Source organism: Antedon bifida, chromosome 2 (genome assembly GCF_963402885.1).
Source record: "Antedon bifida chromosome 2, ecAntBifi1.1, whole genome shotgun sequence".
Classification (NCBI taxonomy): Eukaryota; Metazoa; Echinodermata; class Crinoidea; order Comatulida; family Antedonidae; genus Antedon; species Antedon bifida.
The window spans coordinates 17,167,961-17,192,790 of record NC_136227.1 but is presented as its reverse complement, the minus strand read 5'-3'; the positions used below and the strand labels follow the sequence as shown (position 1 = coordinate 17,192,790).

Below are 24,830 nucleotides of genomic sequence, written 5' to 3'. Positions count from 1 at the left end.
TATACTGTCTGTAAGGATAAGTGGAAAGCTGCTATGATAGAAACGTTAACAGATGCTTTCAATTTGTTTTCAACAGGATATTGTGAACCTCAAAATATGGTGACATTGAGTTTGGTGATGCTTAAAATTTAGCCATGGTCAAATTGTGGCCTATAGATGTTACCTTACTGGTTTTTTTTAAGTAGTTTAATTTTTTTTTTAAAGATGTATTGTCCCCCTGAAAAAATAATTCTGAAAAAAAAAAATTTTGAATATTCCATTTTAATGTAACATAATAGTTATCCACTTTGACCAAAAATTGGATCGAAAAAAACTGTATTTACCTGAAAAAAATGTAATTCAAAGCAAAAAATGGTCAAATTGGCTGCCAGCCAATGGATTTTCGGTTGAATTTAACCATTTATTCTGTCATTTTACAAGTGAAAACATAATTTTTTTCGTTTTTTTTTTCTATGGAAGTGATTAACTTTATTAAAACTACAAAATAACATATTTAAAGTCTGATTTAAAAAATCTTCATTTTTCATGTTTTTGGGGGACAATACATCTTTAACTATTTCATTCAACCACTTAAACTACTGTTACATACAGTTGTTACTGTAGGATCAATTACTAGAATAACCCATTTAAAACATTTTTTTCTGAATAGTTTCAATTTCTTTCATCTTAAAATAATATCAACATACATAGCAAATATTTATGAGAGTGACCATCAAAGCAAAGCTCGTATTCTGGTCACCCATACACATATAGCTAGCCAAAATAGCTTAAATATCTTATTTTTATTGGGATCCTTATAATCTAAACATAAATAATCTAAATATCACAATGTAAAAGAGTAAGAATATAGGTGATTAAAATTTACTATTATTAAATTGTTGTTTGATTAAAGTATTTGGCCCTTGACTGTTCTGGGTATGTTGAGGGTTTAAAATAAGATTATAATGCAACGTAAAAACAATGTAATTGCAGTATACCATCAAACTATTTTGTTCCTCTAGATTATTAATGCAAGCATTCTTTTATAATTATATAATGTCATTTTGTCATAGGTTTAATCCATTGCATGTAATAACAGATGCAATGGTTAAAACAACGGTGTGTACACCAGATGCAACTAATAAAGAAATACTGAAAGAAACAACGCAGGATATTTGTAAGTATTCACTTTATTCAGATACATGTTGCAATTACCAAAATAGATGATTTATTTATTTTTTTTTATTATTTAGGCAAATTGCCAAGGATAACCATAAGCGAATTAATTCACTATCCTTCTTAAAGGTAGCAATCATGTTCACAAGACAAACATACACAAGATGCTCTACATAAACAAAGTCTTATTACAAGTCTTTGGGAGTGGAGTTGTAATTTGTCCTGACTTATGACAGGACTTGAACCCAGGACCCTTGAATTGGTAGCCAAGCATCATAACCACCAAACCACAACTCCACTCCAAATTTAAAATTCATCCTGACTCATGCACTGTCATGTCACAACTTGTTTTTTATTTTTTTACCAAATAATTGTTGTTCTCATGTCATTGTAAATCAATTTAATAGACACTCTAGGTTTAATATTTGGTTGACAATTTGCGACTAGTTCTTGCACACAAATGACTTTGATATTTCATAAATGCATGGAGAAAACCACTACCATATAAACATACAAGTTATTTAAATTCAATTTGAGGATAAATTAGTTTTTAAATTATTGCAACAACATCATAAAAATGGTTTCAAAATTTCTATGCTTTTAAAAACCAATGTAACTGTGTAAGAAATAAAATAATATATACATGATTTTATTAACATTTTTTAATTTAAAAGCTTTAGACATGTATCAGGATGCTGTCACTGATGTCACAGTTAAACAAATGTTGAAAATTCCACGCCATACAAAAGGATACACACCAAGAGCAGGACCATCAAAGCAGGAAACAAAATCTGGTAAAAGATTTTAATGAAAGTTAATTCAAATTTACTTAAAAAATGTCTTTATTGTTATTGTAATCTGCTGTAAAATAAATTTAAAAGTATAACTATAAAGGCCAAAATACCAATCAATATAAAATTGGTACAAAAGAGATTTTTTTAAATAAATTTATTATAAAAGTTTGGATAAAAGACAGGTTTATACAGCATTTTGCTGTGATTACTGCTGTGACATTTGAATTCAAATAGAGAATACAAAAGATACACATATTATAATGATGATGGCAAATTGGATCAGGTTGGAATCGACAAAAAATGATTCATTACACTAACCCTTGTTGTTGCCAAGTTAATTTGATTCTAAAACATAATGATGAATGCTAATAACAAGGTAGCATCTTTAATTATATCAACACATTTTTCAGAAAGTAGACCTGAGAAAGAGAAAAACCCCACAGAAGCATCAACATCAAAACAGGAAGCCAAATCTCGTGAAACATCAAAAAGAACAAATCCAATGCCAAGCCCACAAAAAGAGGGTAAATATTTATTTTAAAATGTATTTGATTGTGCTGTTCATACATATTAATGATATTAGAAATAAAGACTAAAGTGCTAAATATTGAAATGATTAAAGGAGCGGAAATTTAATGATATCATCAGTGTCTGCTAATGAACATATATTATCTTGCAAGTTACTTTGACAGTTAATACTATCTTCTCTTCTTCTTGTTAACATTTTCCGTCTTCCGACATTACGCTTTCCACAATTTGTTTCCATTTTTTTCTGTTTTTGGCAGGATGGTTTGTTATTGTGTTTGTGTCTACTTGTCCTTGTAAGTCTTTCTTTATTTGATTCATCCAGTTATTTCTTGGTCTTCCTACGGGTCGTTTTACTTTCCTGTTAGTTTCCTTCATTGTTTGTTTGATTGGGGTATCATCCGGTAATCTAATTATGTGTCCATACCATTTTAGTCTCCTTCGTTTAATTCTTTTACTCTATTCTTCTTGTTTTGTTATCTCGTATATTTTCGTGTTACACACTCTATCTGTTAATTTAATATCTATCATCTTTCGCAACATTTTCCTGTGATATATATCTATACTCTCTTGTAATTTTTTGTTTAGTACCCAGAGTTCACTGTTATATAAGAAAATACTTGCTATGTATGCGTCAAACAAACGGGATTTCACGTCTATAGACATCGTTTTGTGTTCTAGCGACGACTTCAGCTTATATTATGCCATAGCTGCTAGTGATTTTCTTCTTTTAATGTCTTTTTCTGTGTCCAAGTTACTACCAAGGTATTTGCTTTCTTCCCATTTGCTATCGGTATTTCTTCCTATTAGGTATTCTTCTGTTTTACTTTCGTTTATCTTTAGATTGAATTCTGCTAATTTCTCTGTTACATTTTTCTTTATTTTAGTTATGTGTTCTTTTGAGTCGCTAATGAATGAAATGTCGTCTGCATACTGCATCTGGATATTAAGCTGTTGTAGGGATAATGGTGTTGTGTTTGCTGATTCGAGTGCCTTTGCTAGGTATAGTGTGAACAGTATCGGAGACATACAGTCACCTTGTGGTACTCCTAGTGTAGTAGTAAACAATTTCCCTGTCTGTTTTCCAATTCAAACGCTTAATTTTACATTGTTTATCAAAACTTTCAACATGTGTAGTTCATCATCTTGTAATATATGTGTCAGTATGTCGAATAGAGTATTCCTCCGCACAGTGTCAAAAGCACTGGTCATGTCAAGTAGTAGTAATATTATTTCGTAGTTAGATGACGCAATTGCCTTTTCATTTTGCATGTATGTACATGTTCAGTAGTGCTTCGTCCTCTGCGATACGCGGCCTGTGTTACAGGGACATGTTCATCTAATCTGTCGTTTATCCTATTAAGTAAGCATATTGCTAGCATTTTCCTAAGAACCGACAGAAGGATGATGGGTCGGATGTTTTTTGGTGGACCTTTTTTCTTGCCTGGTTTCGGTATTGGATGCAATATGCCTTCGTTGATTTCTTTAGGTATGTTTCCTGTTTTAGCTGTTTGGTTATATATTTCTGCTATGTGGTTAAAAACTTCTATAGGTGCATATTTTACCATTTCAGAGTATACTTGGTCACTTCCTGGGCTTTTATTATTTTTTAAGCATTTGGCTGCTTTGGCAACTTCATCACTTGTAAAGGGAGACTTCATTTCAATAGGTTTAATGTTTTCGTTTACAGGTTTTTCTTGTGATTTGTGATAGACGTTTTCAAAGAAATTGCTAATTATTTCTACCTGCTCTTCTTCGTTTGTTGTTATACCGAACTCTGTTAGTTAATACTAGTATTTGTATATTGTATGACACTGCTGTGTAATCAACTTCAGAGGTCCCAAGTTCCCAGAAATTTGCGGGTTTTTCCGATTTTCCCCGATTTTTTATGCAGATCCCCCGCCTACCTGAAAATTGGTTATTTCCCCCCGAAAATCTGGATGATTTAGGCCTAGGCTTAGCTAGGCCTAGTCTAGAGAATTTTCATCTAAAATAACTGAAATTAGACAAAGTTTTCACAAAATAACACTCCTGGCACTGTTTATAATGACGCCCAGTATTTAAACAAAGGCATTTATTAGGGCTTTGTTTCACAAATTAACAGCCATCCATCAACTGCCAAGCCAACAAGCCAATCACACATGTGACATTGTATTGTTATTGTATTGATGTCACCCATGTGTCAATAGAGAGTCGGGCGGTGTCTACCCACGAAGTAAAAAGGACTTTACTTTAAATATTTTTTTACATGCAAATGTCTGTGAAACACTAGTGTGGACAAAAAGTCTACTTTATTAAAAAAATTATCGTAGGCCTAGGTGGCTAGGCTATATAACACACGGGAAAGGTGTCTGACCATGGTCTGACATTACCCATTGTTTATTACTGAACACCATAAACTTGCAGGTAGGCCTAGGCCTAGCAAATTTGGTATTGGATATCCCAGATAATGTACGCTTGAGATTTTTTGTATAACTTAATAGTAGCTTATATAGTGCCCTCTATATAATTAAAATTATTATAGGATGCCCTCTATTGTTTACCCGAAATTTCGTTTTTTTCAACTTGGGACCTCTGCAACTTGCAGTACAATGTGGTTAAATAAACTCATCACTAAACAATTGATTGGAAAGGATAAGGTTTAGAATGCTTAAATATTGCATTGGAAATACTTTTCTTTTAACCAAAAAGTTATAGTTGGTAATCACATATGAGACCTGTCATCCTGCTCTATATACTCAGCCTGCCTCCATCTGTCTTGTCTGTTTTTAAAGTTATCAAGATTTAAATAAAAAGGAACAGCTTTATTATGATGGATTTCTATTTTGTTTTTAAATGTTGAAATGATATTGAATTAAACTGTTGTATTGTGTATTATTATTTTATCACAACAGAACCAGTGTATGAAGACAAACTTGAGAGACCAGAAATTCCTAAAGAGTTCTTGAACAAAGTTGTAAGCAAACTTCGTTTTGCAAGAGAAGGTGGTGACTCTCAAGTGGATAGCAACAAGTTTGTTATGAACATCTGGGACTTTGGAGGGCAACCAATATACCATGTGATACAACGGGTAAATGTTATTGATTTATTTAATTTGTTTTTATAGATATTAGTTTTACCTTCAATATTCAGCATACATGCCTCTTGAGGTTGTGTTGAGAATCTTTGCTTTGTCTTTTGGCCTTGTTACAATATCAACACTGAAATCAAAAAGTTTGCTCACTTGATTTTAAGTAAGAATCTATAACCTTCCTTATAAAATAAAATGTTATCATATGTGGATCTAATATGGTAACAGTATGTCAGTATCAGATATAAAATACAATTATTATTGCAATGTATTATAAACATTTTCTTCTTACAATTTAGTACAACCAATGCTAAACTCGCTCAAAATCAGAAAAACCTATCCCAAAACCAGACTTTTTCTTCAGTCAAAAAAAGTTCCCAAAATACATTTGGAATACCAGAATTTCTGTAAAACCTGACATATTATGCCAGCCGGAGGATGTCTTGTGCTGGGAGTACTACAGTAGTATTCATTGATGTCTACCATAACTAATGATTATTGATGTAAATGTATATGTGCATTGTGGGAGGAAAACAATGAGTATCAAATGATTAGACCAATTGTGCCAGTATATACTGTAACACAGGTGTATAAACAGTTTTTAATATTAATAATCTATGGTTGTTTTATCAATGTTTACTAGATATTCATGGTATCTTTTGCTGTTGTATGTGTGGTATTTAACCTGAATGAAGATCTTAATGCCCCAGCTAAAGTTTGTGATCCAACAACGGTAATCATTTTTTTAAAAATATGAGTAACACTTGTATGTTGTATGTAATCATAAAGTTTCCTTCTTGGTTTTCCTTACTTTATCATCACATTGTTCAAATAGCAGTATGTTTACACCAAAATTTATAACTTAATTCTACTTCTATGATAGTATTAGTTTTTATTTACTATATTCATAAAAGAAAATTATGCACAATTAGTTTAAAGCCTAATTAGATTTATAAACTTTTTAGTGTCGTTCATAATTTTTTAAATTTGATTTATGCCTGTAATATAGGGAAATGTGTATGGACATCGAATGACAAATCTTGAGTTCATTCTGTTTTGGATTCGTTCAGTTTTTGTAAACGTAAGAAAAGGACAAAATAACAAGATATTGCTGATTGGTACACATTATGAGAGCCTTGGTAAAACTGAACAAGAAAGACAACAAAGGGTACATATGTCATCACATTTTGTTTCATTAAACATTATAAAATTGTGTATTGTAATTATTGCTTATGATTTATTGACAATATCTGGATTCATACACAATATTTAGCATTTTCTTATGTATGCCATAGTTTTTAATTTGTTATCAGGGTGCGTTTATAGTATATTGTATTTTCATGTTCGTTTTCGTAACTGTTATTAGGTTGATGTTGCAACTAATATTATTATTATTACTGCAATTCAGCTCTTTTTTATCATTTTTGCATCTGTTCTATATTTATATGTTTGTTAATGAATAAATAAATATACTGGGATATAAATAATGTTAAATAAATTTAATAATTGGATAGAGTAATTAAAGGACAATATTATAAGAAATCATTATGGATATAAATTATAGATGTATTATAAAGCTAAACAACAGCAGTTGTGTTTGAAAATGAAAACTAGAAAACAGCATAAGGAAACAGATTAAAAACCTTGAAAACTTAATAGTAATATATATCACATATCACTAATATCGAGAAGTATACATAAGCATGTCCTAAGATAGCCCATGTTATTTTTTATTTTAGGTAGAAGAAATAGAGAATAAAATTTGGAAAGCCCTGGAGGGAAAACCATTTGAGGACATGGTGTATCAAGGAGAGCTATTTACCATTGAAAACAGTGTCCCATTTGAAAAGAGTGGTGCTTCTAAAATAATTCGCCAAATACAAAAATTAGTCCAGACAATGGTTCGCATTTTGCCAATCAAATGGCTGCAAATACTACAGGAAATGCAACAGTTACGAAAAGACAAACTATATCTACCAACTTCTGAGGTTAGAACAGATATATTTTTCTTTCTTTCAGATTGATCTCAATTAATTATCTATACAGGTTATTGTAGTATTATTAGTATTATTTCCAATATGCTGTTTAACATTTAACACAGTAGCACAGGTTAAAATTTAGGTAAAACTTTCAAGAATGCAACATTTTTTTTAGAGTTAAATTTTATTTAATTGTGATGTTTATTTGCCTTCTAGATAAATGATTTACTTGTCCGTTGTAAGATAACCAATAACAAAGTTCTTCTTGAGTACTTACATGACATCGGTGAGATTCTGTTCTACCCAGATGACAAGATCCTCAAAGAAAAAATTGTTATAGATTTGATGGGAGTAGTTGACAAGTTTAAGACAATCATCACAGTTATAGATCCTAAGCTTAAGGTTAGCATCATGAGCTATATTTTGAGTGGTGTCAATAAATTGTTAATAATAATCTGCCATAAACTATAACAAAATGTCTACCATGCAGGGTGTATTATGTCTGTAATATATCATATTGAAACCTAATGTCAGTCATTCAAAAATGAAATTGAATTTATTCAGACCTGCCAACCCCTAGGTTATAAAAGACTAATTCATTTTTAGAAGTTGTCAGAAGATTTCAAGAATTAGATGGGTGGAAACAGCCATTTGAGTCAAACAAATAGCCAAAAGTTAGTTTTTTTGCTGAAACATGCTCAACTATATACATATATTATATTACATATTATTATTTCCAAAATCTACGCTGATCTGCCCATTTTAAATGAACTAATTTGCATAAAATCAAAATAGCTACCATTTTACAACTTTGACCGCAATTATCTTTTAAACCATAAAGAATTTGGTATAAGAATATATTAAACAAACATGTGACCCTTAAGATTCATCATAATGTATTTGATTTTTCTTTGGGTCAAGGTCAAACGTCTCAGTACGGCCTCTAAAATATTATCTCTTTTTCCATTATGTACTGTATTTTGGATAAGAATAGTATAAACTATTATTACAAATATTATCATGAACCTAAAGATTCAGAATAATGCAATTGAGTTGTATGAGGGGTCAAGGTTAAAGGTCATTTAATTACACCCTATAAAATATGATAATTATATCTCAAAACATCAGATATTTTTAACAAAAATGTATTTTTTAACCCGAAAAAATTGTATTGATTTAACAACAAAAATACAATTTTGATACTTTATTGTGCTTAATTATTATTAGCTTTATTTCAAGGCTTGTGTGAAAAATCTTGTTTGATTATTGTATTTAATAGTTTTTAATCATTCTTGCATATATCCATTACTTGAAAGTTTTGCACATAACCATGGAACTGATGTTTTTGTGTCCCCACAAAATGAGTATTTCTATCCAGCTCCCCTGTTCACTTGCTTTCAGGTTACTGTCATAGTACCTGTATTTGTCTTCCTCTTTAAAATCCTGCTAACATAGGGCGACATTCGCAGAGGAATGTGGCCAATTATTTCATGATGTTCATTTAAGGTGTTCGAATTGAGTTGTAGTGAAGTTGATGTAGGCCTACTGTCATTATCTTTATCGGTGTTTATAGATGATCTTCATCACTTTCTGATTTACCCTGCGATAGGGGGTAAATACCTTGACACAAAAAAATGCTCTTTCCCTAAACAATTTCAAAAGATTGATTTCTTCTTAATTTAAGCCTGTTTTGTTGTTGTGAGTTTTAATTTTATCTACCAATTAGAAAATCTATTAATTCATTAATATAAATGTTTTATACTTTTATTCTTTTTCAATGTATAATTTTCTTGTTTGTTCATCAGTTTGATAATTGTGATATTGTAGTTTTATTTCTTTCACTAGAGGGTGAGCTCGCTTCGCTCGCTCCCCCTCTAGGAAGTGTAGACGATGGTTCTCGGAATGATATAACTCGGGTAAAAAGGACATTTTCCTTGTACGTTTTCTGTCAGTTACCATTATTGAAAATGCTTGACATTCGTAAAACTAAACCTACTCTGTTTCACAGTGTTTTAGATGATTAATAACATTTTAAAGTAGGCCTATAGTGTGCATTGTTTGGTAGGGCCCTTATAGGACTGAGGTGGGGAGGGGAGGTGGAGTTCATTTGAGGGAGGTGCTTATTCAAGGGATATGTTTATTCAAATAAATGTCATCCTAATAATTAATGCATTATTTAATTTAAACATCTTTTGAAACTAACTTCCACGACAAAGTGGACCGTTTCGGCCCAAGAAGGAAGACGTTTTAGACGGCTTGCAACATGGGCAGACATCCCGAACCTAACAGGACACAGATAGCCTACAGTTATTCCTGCCAGCTTTTCTCAATAAAACTCGGCTATCGGGATTTCACTCGATTTTAAACAAAATGACTTATCATCAGATCTTATCATCAGATCTCCCTATGTAATTTTATAATACTATTCCCCACACAATATATTCCGATGCTTTATGACGTATATTCAATTTGATCTTTATTAATTTGCAAAAAAATTTTTGTTTTTGAACTACCGTACCTTCACATGCGCGGTCCGATCCGAAAATAAACAAAAAACTAAAATGGCTATAGTCCCTAACAGCCAACCTAGTTGAAACCAGGAAGTTGCAACATGTGAACTTATCGTGAACCCGGAAATTACTTCGACCCGCGTAGAATTGAAATTGAGTTGAAAATCTACCGTTGAAATCATAAATTTTGCTAAAAAAATTCTTTATAATATCTTCCTAAGATAGAAATATGGAACAATATCGTAATAGTGAAAACTAATGTTATCAAATTTACATTTCGTGGTACATCTGAGATAGATCAGGTAGGTATCCAAGGCAGAGATTTGTACCGAAGTTTTCCATTGTGCTCGCCTATGTCAGAATTAACCATAATTTATATATAGATACGGCCTTGTGGAAGAACACATTTTGTTGTGTTTTAAAATAAAGATTTTATTATTATTATGATATTATTATTATATTTGTTGTCGTTTATGTTATTATTATTATTATTATCTTTTATGCTATTAGGTTCTCGCTTTAAATCTCTTTTTTCTCTCTATTTCTGGATCCCATGTGGTCTCATCTTTGTAGAAATAATATCCGCGAATTAAGGATTCAATGAAGAATTTCGAAAAGTTTACTCAAGTGTTCATCACTGTGTACCGTCTGTATATATCTGAGAGGGTTCGTACTGTCTGATGTGGTATGAATAAACCAACTATCTTTGAATAAACGCCTACCCAGCTTTGATTGCTGTTGCTAAGCGTTTTTACAACAGTAAATGAACTGGTCTATTTTAAGTCTATCATTTGCTGTGCCCCTAGCCTGGTCCCTAGTAAAAAGAGAGGGCGCGATGCCTGCTATCAAATCAAGTCCGTTGTCTTCAGATGCCAGTTGTGAAAGAGTATGTCTTAATTCTTTGTCTGTCTTACTTTGTCTCAAAAAGTAGAAGTTATCCAACTATTTAGTAATGAGAGAACCAGCGCAAGAAAATTAGCAGATAAGCAAAATTTTAAAGTATAAAGAAAACATTTTAGAGATGTGGACTAAACAAGATTGCACTATGATGCAGAAAAGGTCCAATGCTGAGACATTTGCTGAGCTTAACACATTACTGTGGGAATGGTATTTACGGGCAGGACAGTCGAATGTTCTAATCAACTGATGATGGAAGAAGCACGACTTATTGCTGTGTATAAGAGTGAGACAAACTTGGCCTACACCTGATGTTTTTAATAAGCCTACTGTTATTTTGTTTTCGGGGGTTTTGACAATAAACTCTGCAAATAGAAAAAGAAAATTGTTGTGACTATGTAATGATTTTTGTATGTATGAAGAACATTCCTGTGTTTTTGACCGACCATTTTCATGCATAAAAGCTTTTAAAATTTGTCTGAAAATCATAAACAATACTAATGATACCTGATCATAAACAATAAAATACAATTAGCTGGAGAATTTAGAGGCCTGTTGCGTTAAGAACGCCGAAAAACATTGTGCATAACCATAATATGTGATTTTGGCCTCCTATCGGCAGAACCTCACGTAAGCGGTCACCTCCTGTATGCAGCCACTTTTCCCGGTCCTGAGGGTGGCCGCTTACAGGAGGTTCTGTATAAGACATTTTAAATAGATACCCTTGTTAAGTTGTATTAACCAAAGTGGGTGCAGTAGTGTATTAAGAGACCATGTGAACTAAAGATCTTGAGAACAAATGTCTAGTTTAGCATAAGGATGAGTCACCTGCTCTCAAATAACAAAATGCAGAAAATATAGAGATACCTAAAAAATAAAAACTTAGTTTGTGAGTGTGACAAATGACTAGAAGAATTACTAATTACAGTATAGTTACATTAACAGATATTAAAAAAATGTGTTGTTTGTATTTTTTTAGCCATCTCTGAAACAGCTTTGGAGAAATTTAAACAGGGGTAAATTAGATGAAAAACTGTTGCAGCATATATGGAAGGATGAGTCAGATGAGATGATTATCTTCTTTGTGTCTCTCATGCAAACTTTTGGATTAATGTGTGAAAAAAAGAGTAAAAAGGTATTTAAATTGTGTTAATTTTGTACAGTAATGGAATTATTTGTTGGATGTTCAATCTAATAAACATCTTATTTTATTTTTTTAATGGAAAACTGTTACAGCATATATGGAAGGATGAGTAAGATGAGATCATCAACTGGAATGATATCAGTGGTAATCACTTTGGAATTGATTTGTTTTTTTTTGTAATTGCAGACAACAATTGTCAGAACGACAATCATGAACACAGAATCAGGAAGCAGCTCTCCTGAAGATGATGATCCACAACCTAGCATCTGTAAGAAGGTAAGCTATAAGTACCAAATAAACTAAAATACTTTATGCTACATTGAATTAGCACAAACTTTGAATTTCATTAGTTTAGCTGTTGTTTACACATGTTTATAAAATAAATAATACAATTTAAACAGAGGTAAATTGGATAAAAAACTGTTGCAGCATAATAATGGAAGGATGAGTCAAATGAGATAATTAGCTTCTTTGTGTCTCTCATGCAAACTTTTGGGTTAATGTGTGAAAAAAAAGTGTGAAAGGGTATTTAAGTTGTGTTAAATTTTGTACAGTAATGGAATTATTTGTTGTCAATCTAATAAACATTTATTTTATTTTTTGCAGAATGTTGGGCGAATATTCTATGTTCTTTCACGCCTGAAGCCCCAACGGGATGATTCAACAAGAGTTGAATATGAAGAGAAGCGTGCTGTTTCTCTCTTTCATGACTTTGATGGCTACCTACCAGATGATCTCTTTCAACGTGTTGCAACTAAATTTATCGAGGAATTTCAAATGGAAGATGATGAGCCTAGATTATCTTACGAGCATGTAGAACTGAACATTGATGGCCATCATCTTGTCATTCTAAATGTAGCTACCATCAACAATTGCCGTTTGTTCCAGGTAAACTTGATAATGCAATCATGCCTTGAATGCCAGTAAAATCACAAGTATTATATTGGGGGATTGTTCTTATGTTGTTTATATATGTTTATTAAACCATTCTCTGTTTTTGTTGGTCACCACTTCTGGATATAACAGATATTAAAATATACACTGTCAGTAACTTTAAATTTACTTGGTTTATTGCCATTTCTGGAATGATATCAGTGGTAATCACTTTGGAATTGATTTGTTTTTTATATTGCAGACAACAATTGTCAGAACGACAATCATTAACACTGAATCAGAAAGTAGCTCTCCTGAAGATGATGATCCACAACCTAGCATCTGTAAGAAGGTAAACTATAAGTACCAAATAAACTAATGTTAATAGTATAATTTTGCTTGTTTTGTCAGTGTAAATTTATAAGCTCCTGGGTTATTTTTGAATGATTATAAATGTCTGTGTAAATATGTAATATAAGATATAAGATAAGACAATTAGATATAAGTATTATTATTTTTCTCTTTAAATCATTTTAAATGTAGTAAAGTCATTTTATTGAGATTATTTGAAATATTTTTTATTTTTTCTAGGCCCTTAATTTCCTTGAAAAAGAATTGCAAGTTTTAAGTCAGAATGGTGCACGTGGTGTTGAAGTAAAGATGTACATCCGTTGTGCATGTTCAAATAGTGAACATACTCATATGCAGGTTGTTCGCAAATTTGACCAAGATGTGTTGCCATGTAGAAGCAGAGGAATGGACGTGAAACGTTACCGTAAACTGTTTGGAGAAATAAAAGATGAACAAGGTATAGGACTAATAATCCATAATCCATAAGACATAAAAAAAAATTCAAACATTCTTATTTTTGTTCTTTAACTAATGATATTCCAAACCTCAAATTTTCAGTTGATGCATTTTATCCTTTATCTCTAGTTTTTATGTTACATGTAAAAAATACCTTTGCTTAATGATGTTTTATCATTTGTATTTAGCTTCTACCTCAAAATCTGACACTGACCAACCTTCTATAAAGAAAAGAAAAACCGCTTCAGAAAATTCTTTATCAAAAGTTCAAAGAACTACTGGTTAGATGTTTTATGTTGTTGATTAGCATAATAACAACACCATTTTGTTTTATTCAAGAAATAACTTTACTCATTATATTTCTATTATAAAAACTATGCACACAATTTATTTTATTTGCAGTTATACACGCCTTCGTGAACTTGTCTTTCTACACGCCTCAGTGTATCCTTGTCTTTATACACGCCTCAGTGTATCCTTGTCTTTATACACGCCTCAGTGTATCCTTGTCTTTATACACGCCTCAGTGTATCCTTGTCTTTATACACGCCTTCGTGTATCCTTGTCTTGATACACGCCTCAGTGTATCCTTGTCTTTATACACGCCTCAGTGTATCCATGTCTTTATACACGCCTCAGTGTATCCATGTCTTTATACACGCCTCAGTGTATCCTTGTCTTTATACACGCCTCAGTGTATCCTTGTCTTTATACACGCCTCAGTGTATTCTTGTCTTTATACATGCCTCAGTGTATCCTTGTCTTTATACACGCCTCAGTTTATCCATGTCTTTATACACGCCTCAGTGTATCCATGTCTTTATACACACCTCAGTGTATCCATGTCTTTATACACGCCTCAGTGTATCCTTGTCTTTATACACGCCTCAGTGTATCCTTGTCTTTATACACGCCTCAGTGTATTCTTGTCTTTATACACGCCTCAGTGTATCCTTGTCTTTATACACGCCTCAGTGTATCCTTGTCTTTATACACGCCTCAGTGTATCCTTGTCTTTATACACGCCTCAGTGTATCCTTGTCTTTATACACGCCTCAGTGTATCCTTGTCTTTATACACGCCTCAGTGTATCCTTGTCTTTATACACGCCTCAGTGTATCCTTGTCTTTATACACGCCTCAGTGTATCCTTGTCTTTATACACGCCTCAGTGTATCCTTGTCTTGATACACGCCTCAGTGTATCCTTGTCTTTATACACGCCTCAGTGTATCCATGTCTTTATACACGCCTCAGTGTATCCATGTCTTTATACACGCCTCAGTGTATCCTTGTCTTTATACACGCCTCAGTGTATCCTTGTCTTTATACACGCCTCAGTGTATCCTTGTCTTTATACACGCCTCCGTGTATCCATGTCTTTATACACGCCTCAGTGTATCCTTGTCTTTATACACGCCTCAGTGTATCCTTGTCTTTATACACGCCTCAGTGTATCCTTGTCTTTATACACGCCTCAGTGTATCCATGTCTTTATACACGCCTCAGTGTATCCATGTCTTTATACACGCCTCAGTGTATCCTTGTCTTTATACACGCCTCAGTGTATCCTTGTCTTTATACACGCCTCAGTGTATCCTTGTCTTTATACACGCCTCCGTGTATCCATGTCTTTATACACGCCTCAGTGTATCCTTGTCTTTATACACGCCTCAGTGTATCCTTGTCTTTATACACGCCTCAGTGTATCCTTGTCTTGATACACGCCTCAGTGTATCCTTGTCTTTATACACGCCTCAGTGTATCCTTGTCTTTATACACGCCTCAGTGTATCCTTGTCTTTATACACGCCTCAGTGTATCCTTGTCTTTATACACGCCTCAGTGTATCCTTGTCTTTATACACGCCTCAGTGTATCCTTTTCATTATACACGCCTCAGTGTATCCTTGTCTTTATACACGCCTCAGTGTATCCATGTCTTGATACACGCCTCAGTGTATCCTTGTCTTTATACACGCCTCAGTGTATCCTCTTCTTTATACACGCCTCAGTGTATCCTTGTCTTTATACACGCCTCAGTGTATCCTTGTCTTGATACACGCCTCAGTGTATCCTTGTCTTTATACACGCCTCAGTGTATCCTTGTCTTTATACACGCCTCAGTGTATCCTTGTCTTTATACACGCCTCAGTGTATCCATGTCTTTATACACGCCTCAGTGTATCCTTGTCATTATACACGCCTCAGTGTATCCTTGTCTTTATACACGCCTCAGTGTATCCTTGTCTTTATACACGCCTCAGTGTATCCTTGTCTTTATACACGCCTCAGTGTATCCTTGTCTTTATACACGCCTCAGTGTATCCTTGTCTTGATACACGCCTCAGTGTATCCTTGTCTTTATACACGCCTCAGTGTATCCTTGTCTTGATACACGCCTCAGTGTATCCATGTCTTTATACACGCCTCAGTGTATCCTTGTCTTTATACACGCCTCAGTGTATCCTTGTCTTTATACACGCCTCAGTGTATCCTTGTCTTTATACACGCCTCAGTGTATCCATGTCTTTATACACGCCTCAGTGTATCCTTGTCTTTATACACGCCTCAGTGTATCCTTGTCTTTATACACGCCTCAGTGTATCCTTGTCTTTATACACGCCTCAGTGTATCCATGTCTTTATACACGCCTCAGTGTATCCTTGTCTTTATACACGCCTCAGTGTATCCTTGTCTTGATACACGCCTCAGTGTATCCTTGTCTTTATACACGCCTCAGTGTATCCTTGTCTTTATACACGCCTCAGTGTATTCTTGTCTTTATACACGCCTCAGTGTATCCTTGTCATTATACACGCCTCAGTGTATCCTTGTCTTTATACACGCCTCAGTGTATCCTTGTCTTGATACACGCCTCAGTGTATCCTTGTCTTTATACACGCCTCAGTGTATCCTTGTCTTTATACACGCCTCAGTGTATCCTTGTCTTTATACACGCCTCAGTGTATCCTTGTCTTTATACACGCCTCAGTGTATCCTTTTCATTATACACGCCTCAGTGTATCCTTGTCTTTATACACGCCTCAGTGTATCCATGTCTTGATACACGCCTCAGTGTATCCTTGTCTTTATACACGCCTCAGTGTATCCTCTTCTTTATACACGCCTCAGTGTATCCTTGTCTTTATACACGCCTCAGTGTATCCTTGTCTTGATACACGCCTCAGTGTATCCTTGTCTTTATACACGCCTCAGTGTATCCTTGTCTTTATACACGCCTCAGTGTATCCTTGTCTTTATACACGCCTCAGTGTATCCATGTCTTTATACACGCCTCAGTGTATCCTTGTCTTTATACACGCCTCAGTGTATCCTTGTCATTATACACGCCTCAGTGTATCCTTGTCTTTATACACGCCTCAGTGTATCCTTGTCTTTATACACGCCTCAGTGTATCCTCTTCTTTATACACGCCTCAGTGTATCCTTGTCTTTATACACGCCTCAGTGTATCCTTGTCTTGATACACGCCTCAGTGTATCCTTGTCTTTATACACGCCTCAGTGTATCCTTGTCTTTATACACGCCTCAGTGTATCCTTGTCTTTATACACGCCTCAGTGTATCCATGTCTTTATACACGCCTCAGTGTATCCTTGTCTTTATACACGCCTCAGTGTATCCTTGTCATTATACACGCCTCAGTGTATCCTTGTCTTTATACACGCCTCAGTGTATCCTTGTCTTTATACACGCCTCAGTGTATCCTTGTCTTTATACACGCCTCAGTGTATCCTTGTCTTTATACACGCCTCAGTGTATCCTTGTCTTGATACACGCCTCAGTGTATCCTTGTCTTTATACACGCCTCAGTGTATCCTTGTCTTGATACACGCCTCAGTGTATCCATGTCTTTATACACGCCTCAGTGTATCCTTGTCTTTATACACGCCTCAGTGTATCCTTGTCTTTATACACGCCTCAGTGTATCCTTGTCTTTATACACGCCTCAGTGTATCCATGTCTTTATACACGCCTCAGTGTATCCTTGTCTTTATACACGCCTCAGTGTATCCTTGTCTTTATACACGCCTCAGTGTATCCTTGTCTTTATACACGCCTCAGTGTATCCTTGTCTTTATACACGCCTCAGTGTATCCATGTCTTTATACACGCCTCAGTGTATCCTTGTCTTTATACACGCCTCAGTGTATCCTTGTCTTTATACACGCCTCAGTGTATCCTTGTCTTTATACACGCCTCAGTGTATTCTTGTCTTTATACACGCCTCAGTGTATCCTTGTCATTATACACGCCTCAGTGTATCCTTGTCTTTATACACGCCTCAGTGTATCCTTGTCTTTATACACGCCTCAGTGTATCCATGTCTTTATACACGCCTCAGTGTATCCTTGTCTTTATACACGCCTCAGTGTATCCATGTCTTTATACACGCCTCAGTGTATCCATGTCTTTATACACGCCTCAGTGTATCCTTGTCTTTATACACGCCTCAGTGTATCCTTGTCTTTATACACGCCTCATGGTATCCTTGTCTTTATACACGCCTCCGTGTATCCATGTCTTTATACACGCCTCCGTGTATCCATGTCTTTATACACGCCTCAGTGTATCCTTGTCTTTATACACGCCTCAGTGTATCCTTGTCTTTATACACGCCTCAGTGTATCCTTGTCTTTATACACGCCTCAGTGTATCCTTGTCTTTATACACGCCTTCGTGTATCCTTGTCTTTATACACGCCTCAGTGTATCCTTGTCTTTATACACGCCTCAGTGTATCCTTGTCTTTATACACGCCTTCGTGTATCCTTGTCTTTATACACGCCTCAGTGTATCCTTGTCTTTATACACGCCTCAGTGTATCCTTGTCTTTATACACGCCTCAGTGTATCCTTGTCATTATACACGCCTCAGTGTATCCTTGTCTTTATACACGCCTCAGTGTATCCTTGTCTTTATACACGCCTCAGTGTATCCTTGTCATTATACACGCCTCAGTGTATCCTTGTCTTTATACACGCCTCAGTGTATCCTTGTCTTTATACACGCCTCAGTGTATCCTTGTCTTTATACACGCCTCAGTGTATCCTTGTCTTTATACACGCCTTCGTGTATCCTTGTCTTTATACACGCCTCAGTGTATCCTTGTCTTTATACACGCCTCAGTGTATCCTTGTCTTTATACACGCCTTCGTGTATCCTTGTCTTTATACACGCCTCAGTGTATCCTTGTCTTTATACACGCCTCAGTGTATCCTTGTCTTTATACACGCCTCAGTGTATCCTTGTCTTTATACACGCCTCAGTGTATCCTTGTCATTATACACGCCTCAGTGTATCCTTGTCTTTATACACGCCTCAGTGTATCCTTGTCATTATACACGCCTCAGTGTATCCTTGTCTTTATACACGCCTCAGTGTATCCTTGTCTTTATACACGCCTCAGTGTATCCTTGTCTTTATACACGCCTCAGTGTATCCTTGTCTTTATACACGCCTCAGTGTATCCTTGTCTTTATACACGCCTCAGTGTATCCTTGTCTTTATACACGCCTCAGTGTATCCTTGTCTTTATACACGCCTCAGTGTATCCTTGTCTTTATACACGCCTCAGTGTATCCTTGTCTTGATACACGCCTCAGTGTATCCTTGTCTTTATACACGCCTCAGTGTATCCTTGTCTTTATACACGCCTCAGTGTATCCTTGTCTTTATACACGCCTCAGTGTATCCATGTCTTTATACACGCCTCAGTGTATCCTTGTCTTTATACACGCCTCAGTGTATCCTTGTCATTATACACGCCTCAGTGTATCCTTGTCTTTATACACGCCTCAGTGTATCCTTGTCTTTATACACGCCTCAGTGTATCCTCTTCTTTATACACGCCTCAGTGTATCCTTGTCTTTATACACGCCTCAGTGTATCCTTGTCTTGATACACGCCTCAGTGTATCCTTGTCTTTATACACGCCTCAGTGTATCCTTGTCTTTATACACGCCTCAGTGTATCCTTGTCTTTATACACGCCTCAGTGTATCCATGTCTTTATACACGCCTCAGTGTATCCTTGTCTTTATACACGCCTCAGTGTATCCTTGTCATTATACACGCCTCAGTGTATCCTTGTCTTTATACACGCCTCAGTGTATCCTTGTCTTTATACACGCCTCAGTGTATCCTTGTCTTTATACACGCCTCAGTGTATCCTTGTCTTTATACACGCCTCAGTGTATCCTTGTCTTGATACACGCCTCAGTGTATCCTTGTCTTTATACACGCCTCAGTGTATCCTTGTCTTGATACACGCCTCAGTGTATCCATGTCTTTATACACGCCTCAGTGTATCCTTGTCTTTATACACGCCTCAGTGTATCCTTGTCTTTATACACGCCTCAGTGTATCCTTGTCTTTATACACGCCTCAGTGTATCCATGTCTTTATACACGCCTCAGTGTATCCTTGTCTTTATACACGCCTCAGTGTATCCTTGTCTTTATACACGCCTCAGTGTATCCTTGTCTTTATACACGCCTCAGTGTATCCTTGTCTTTATACACGCCTCAGTGTATCCATGTCTTTATACACGCCTCAGTGTATCCTTGTCTTTATACACGCCTCAGTGTATCCTTGTCTTTATACACGCCTCAGTGTATCCTTGTCTTTATACACGCCTCAGTGTATCCTTGTCATTATACACGCCTCAGTGTATCCTTGTCTTTATACACGCCTCAGTGTATCCTTGTCTTTATACACGCCTCAGTGTATCCATGTCTTTATACACGCCTCAGTGTATCCTTGTCTTTATACACGCCTCAGTGTATCCATGTCTTTATACACGCCTCAGTGTATCCTTGTCTTTATACACGCCTCAGTGTATCCTTGTCTTTATACACGCCTCAGTGTATCCTTGTCTTGATACACGCCTCAGTGTATCCTTGTCTTTATACACGCCTTCGTGTATCCTTGTCTTTATACACGCCTCAGTGTATCCTTGTCTTTATACACGCCTCAGTGTATCCATGTCTTTATACACGCCTCAGTGTATCCTTGTCATTATACACGCCTCAGTGTATCCTTGTCTTTATACACGCCTCAGTGTATCCTTGTCTTTATACACGCCTCAGTGTATCCTTGTCTTTATACACGCCTCAGTGTATCCTTGTCTTTATACACGCCTCAGTGTATCCTTGTCTTTATACACGCCTCAGTGTATCCTTGTCTTTATACACGCCTCAGTGTATCCTTGTCTTTATACACGCCTCAGTGTATCCTTGTCTTTTGATTGTTTAATTATGTAAACTGTCCTATTCAGTATTATTTCTATGGAAAAGTAATATTATAGTCATTTCAAATGATTATGATTTTAACAACAATTGTGCTTTACTGAATTTATATCATTTATATTATAAACTTGTGGCTCCCCCCGCAACGAAAACAAGTGTGTTTGAATGCACAACTGTCGTTTGAGCATAATCATCCTGGATCGTGGAATACCCTGCAGAACCCGATGGGTATTTTTGCCTGAAATGTAGACCGAAATGTAATGTTGGTTTGTGGTTGTTGTGATTGTTCACCGTACACGTGTGCTAAGTTGTGCAAGAGCACTTTGTGTGTTCTCTAGCAATGAAGAAGTGACGGTCGTACAGTTGCCATGAAGTCGGATATTGTTTTTTGAGGCTTTGAATGAATTTCAGATAAGTAAATAATTCTTGCAGATCTTGAGGGTGGGCGGATAGGTATGGTTGCAAAGTCAAAGAAAGCCGTGAACCACTCCTGTTCATCTAACCCCCGTCTTTTCAATTTAGGGACCAGTACAAGACCCCCATTGTATTGTATATTGAACGTCATTGGTGGGTCACGGGGGCGAAGATCACACATGTCGACAAACCTATGGTTCTGAATTTTATTCTTTAGGGTTTCGGAAAGAGCTACAGCCTTGACCCCACCGGAATAGTGGAAAGGATTTGAAATAAGATTTCCTTTGGCCAGATAGGGATATGTTTACATTATGGCGGGGTACTATCGCTAATTGTATCAATTTCCTGGGGGATGCCCGTTGTGAGGTCTCATTCAGCAGGAGGATCAGTTCGGACATATTTCGTTCGATGATGTTAGTAATATCAACTGTCGACGATGGGTTACCCTTCAATTGTTGAACCTCGGCGGAAAGGTTGTTAACAATCGCCGTAAGTTCTGCCAGTTCCGTTGCCCCAGTTTTCTTAGGTCTCCTCTTGGCAGGTGTGTTGGTTTTTGCCTTCTTAGTGGGTCGAGTCTTTGCATCATGTAGATATGGAAGGCAACAAACAACTGACATAGACCATTTTAAACCTCTATGTTTTTGTAGCCTCTTTATCTATCCACTAGACTAGACTCATTAATGTACAATATATAGCATATGATGGATCATATAGATATGGAAGGCAACAAACAACTGACATAGACCATTTTAAATCTCTATGTTTTTATAGCCTCTTTATCTACCCATTAGACTAGACTCATTGTACAATAGATAGCATGTGATGCATCATATAGATATGGAAGACAACAAACAACTGAAATAGACCATAGCAGAACAGTGTATTGAATCAATTGTGATACTGTACTCTTGATTATGACTAATATATATCTGTTTTTTTGTATAGATACACAGACTGCTGCTCCTCTGACTACAAGCTCATTAGTAACAGGTTAGTTGAGTAACATTAGATCATCAAATTATGTACCATATGGACAGTTTGTTTGAAATTAAAGTTGAATTGAAATTAGATAGAGCAGTGTTACAACTGCTAATGTAGAAAATACAAGCTAATGTAGAAATGGTAAGCTAAATGTAGAAATTTAAAATTGCCTCACAGATATAATTTAGTAACAGCCAAGGTAGGAAAATGCCTATAATAAAACTACTGTAGCAAAAACCCTTAAGGATAAGGATAGTGTAGATGTTATGTAGTTATATGAAATTATAATTAAAGGACAACTTGACCGAGGACCATATTATTACAACGAATTAGGGATGTACATATGTATATAGGTCACAGGTGCATCGCAAAATCTACTTAATGAGTCCAGAGAAGCAAAAGAAACAATAAAAAAATCAACATTTATATTTTTTACGATTTATTTACAAAGTGTGTTGAGTAGAAATTTTCGCGATTTGCCAGACTTTGCCAGAAAACTCATTACATAAATTTTGCGATGCACCTGTGACATCACAGCAATTTACGGCGAGCGCATGTGGCGATATCCTTAATTTCGCGATGGTTTTGAAATCGTATGTACATCCCTAATACGTTGTTAAAATATGGTCCAAGTTGTCCTTTAAAGCTCAGGTATATAGGCATGAATTTTAAATATAATATCTGATTAATTGTACATAAATCAAATATTTGTAACAGAAATCAAGAAGAAAAAACATGAATTTCCCTTGATATGGTCAAATACAAAATTTGGCAAATTTCTGCCATAAAAAATAGTAAGACTTTTTTCAGTAGTTAGGTAGTTTAACCTAATGCAATAACATATCTGGTGACTCCCTAGAAGGTGAAAAAAGATGTGGATATACGGTGGATAATTTTTGCTATAGCATGAAAATAAGAAAATCTGAAGTTGAATAAAAATACCAGAAATGTAAAATTCAACTTATATTACCTATATTTAGTGATCTGATAACATTTTTTACTACACCGTTTATTTTTCATAGCTTTTTAAAATGCCTCTCTATTTACAAAATTTGTGTACAAAGGAATAGAGATTTTACTGCGTAATTTGAACTATGCTCCCACTGATAAGAAAGTGCTTATTTTCAACAAACTCGTGTAACACAAATAAAATTCCAAAAATTATGAAACAAAGGGGAAACTATAGATCGATAATTATTGGAATGTATGATCAATAGAATTTTTTTGCCCGCACCTGGCCTTTAAGATAATAACGTGAGAATTTAATTATCCACATTGATATTTTTTTTAATGGTTATCTAGTTAGTAAATCACTGATGTATTAGTAAAATTTTGTCTATGGTGTAATGATTGTCTACCATGTGTCTTCTATTCATCATTTATGATGTGGATTTTAAACTTGAATTTCTTTTGGCAAATTACAATAGTATGGTCACAAAGATTATAAGTTGAATGGGAAGAATGTTTTAATGATTTAGAAGATTTCCTGTTTTGTTGACCTTCAAACTTTTTATTTTTTAAAAATATATTCATTATTCAAAATGTTGGTACTGAAATTTTTTCAAATCTGCTATCTCGGCCTTTTATTGTGTCCACAAAAAAAAACGACTCAGTGACATATATTACACTGTTGATTTTTTTTAGGTGAACTATCTGACGATAACTATCGGGAACTGCTCAGCAAAGTGTCATCGTGGTTCAAGGAATCAGAGAAAGTCAATCTATTGAAAGTTATACTTTGCAAGTGTGAACATATTTCTGTTGTAGAAATAGAAAGAAGCAATGATCCATTTGAGCTGTTTAAGTTACTTGAAGGTCCTGGAATCATTAGCCAATCAAATTTCGATGTTCTCATTGAAATCATAGCAATAGGAGGAATGGAGGGTGTGTACGAAAGAATCAAGCACTTGATACCAACCTTTGCTGGATTTGAGAAATTAATCATCTCTGAACGCTGGAATGATGTACGAAAGGTCATCAGATTTGGTCGTAAGATAAGTAACGCAGATAAAGTAAAAATTGGACAGTTGCGTGGCCTGAAGGTTAAGGAATCGGATGATGTTTGGATTCTAATATTTAAGTTAGTAATGAAAGATACATTCACTAAAAAGAGCACAGAATTCGTTCGACTACTTAAGGACAATGACATGGATAGCCTTGCTACATTATTGGAATAGATAGAATACAAGATAACAATGTATAACATGTGACAACATAACACTGAATTAACATTCTACTACTTAAGGACAATGACATGGATAGCCTTGCTACATTATTGGAATAGATAGAATACAAGATAACAATACGTAACATGTGACAACATAACACTGAATTAACATTCTACTACTTAAGGACAATGACATGGATAGCCTTGCTACATTATTGGAATAGATAGAATACAACATAACAATACGT

General features: G+C 35.1%; 1 protein-coding gene across 1 annotated transcript; it reads left to right on the top strand.

Moving 5' to 3' along the window:
* The first annotated feature begins 7,340 nt into the window (after positions 1–7,340).
* On the top strand, positions 7,341–24,606 carry LOC144835489 (uncharacterized). Its single transcript, XM_078690573.1, has 7 exons — positions 7,341–7,532; positions 7,740–7,925; positions 11,910–12,065; positions 12,261–12,350; positions 13,539–13,755; positions 22,380–22,424; positions 24,060–24,606. Exons 1-7 carry the CDS (start codon positions 7,341–7,343, stop codon positions 24,590–24,592), a joined length of 1,419 nt encoding a protein of 472 aa, XP_078546699.1. The 3' UTR covers positions 24,593–24,606.
* Positions 24,607–24,830: the final 224 nt, after the last annotated feature.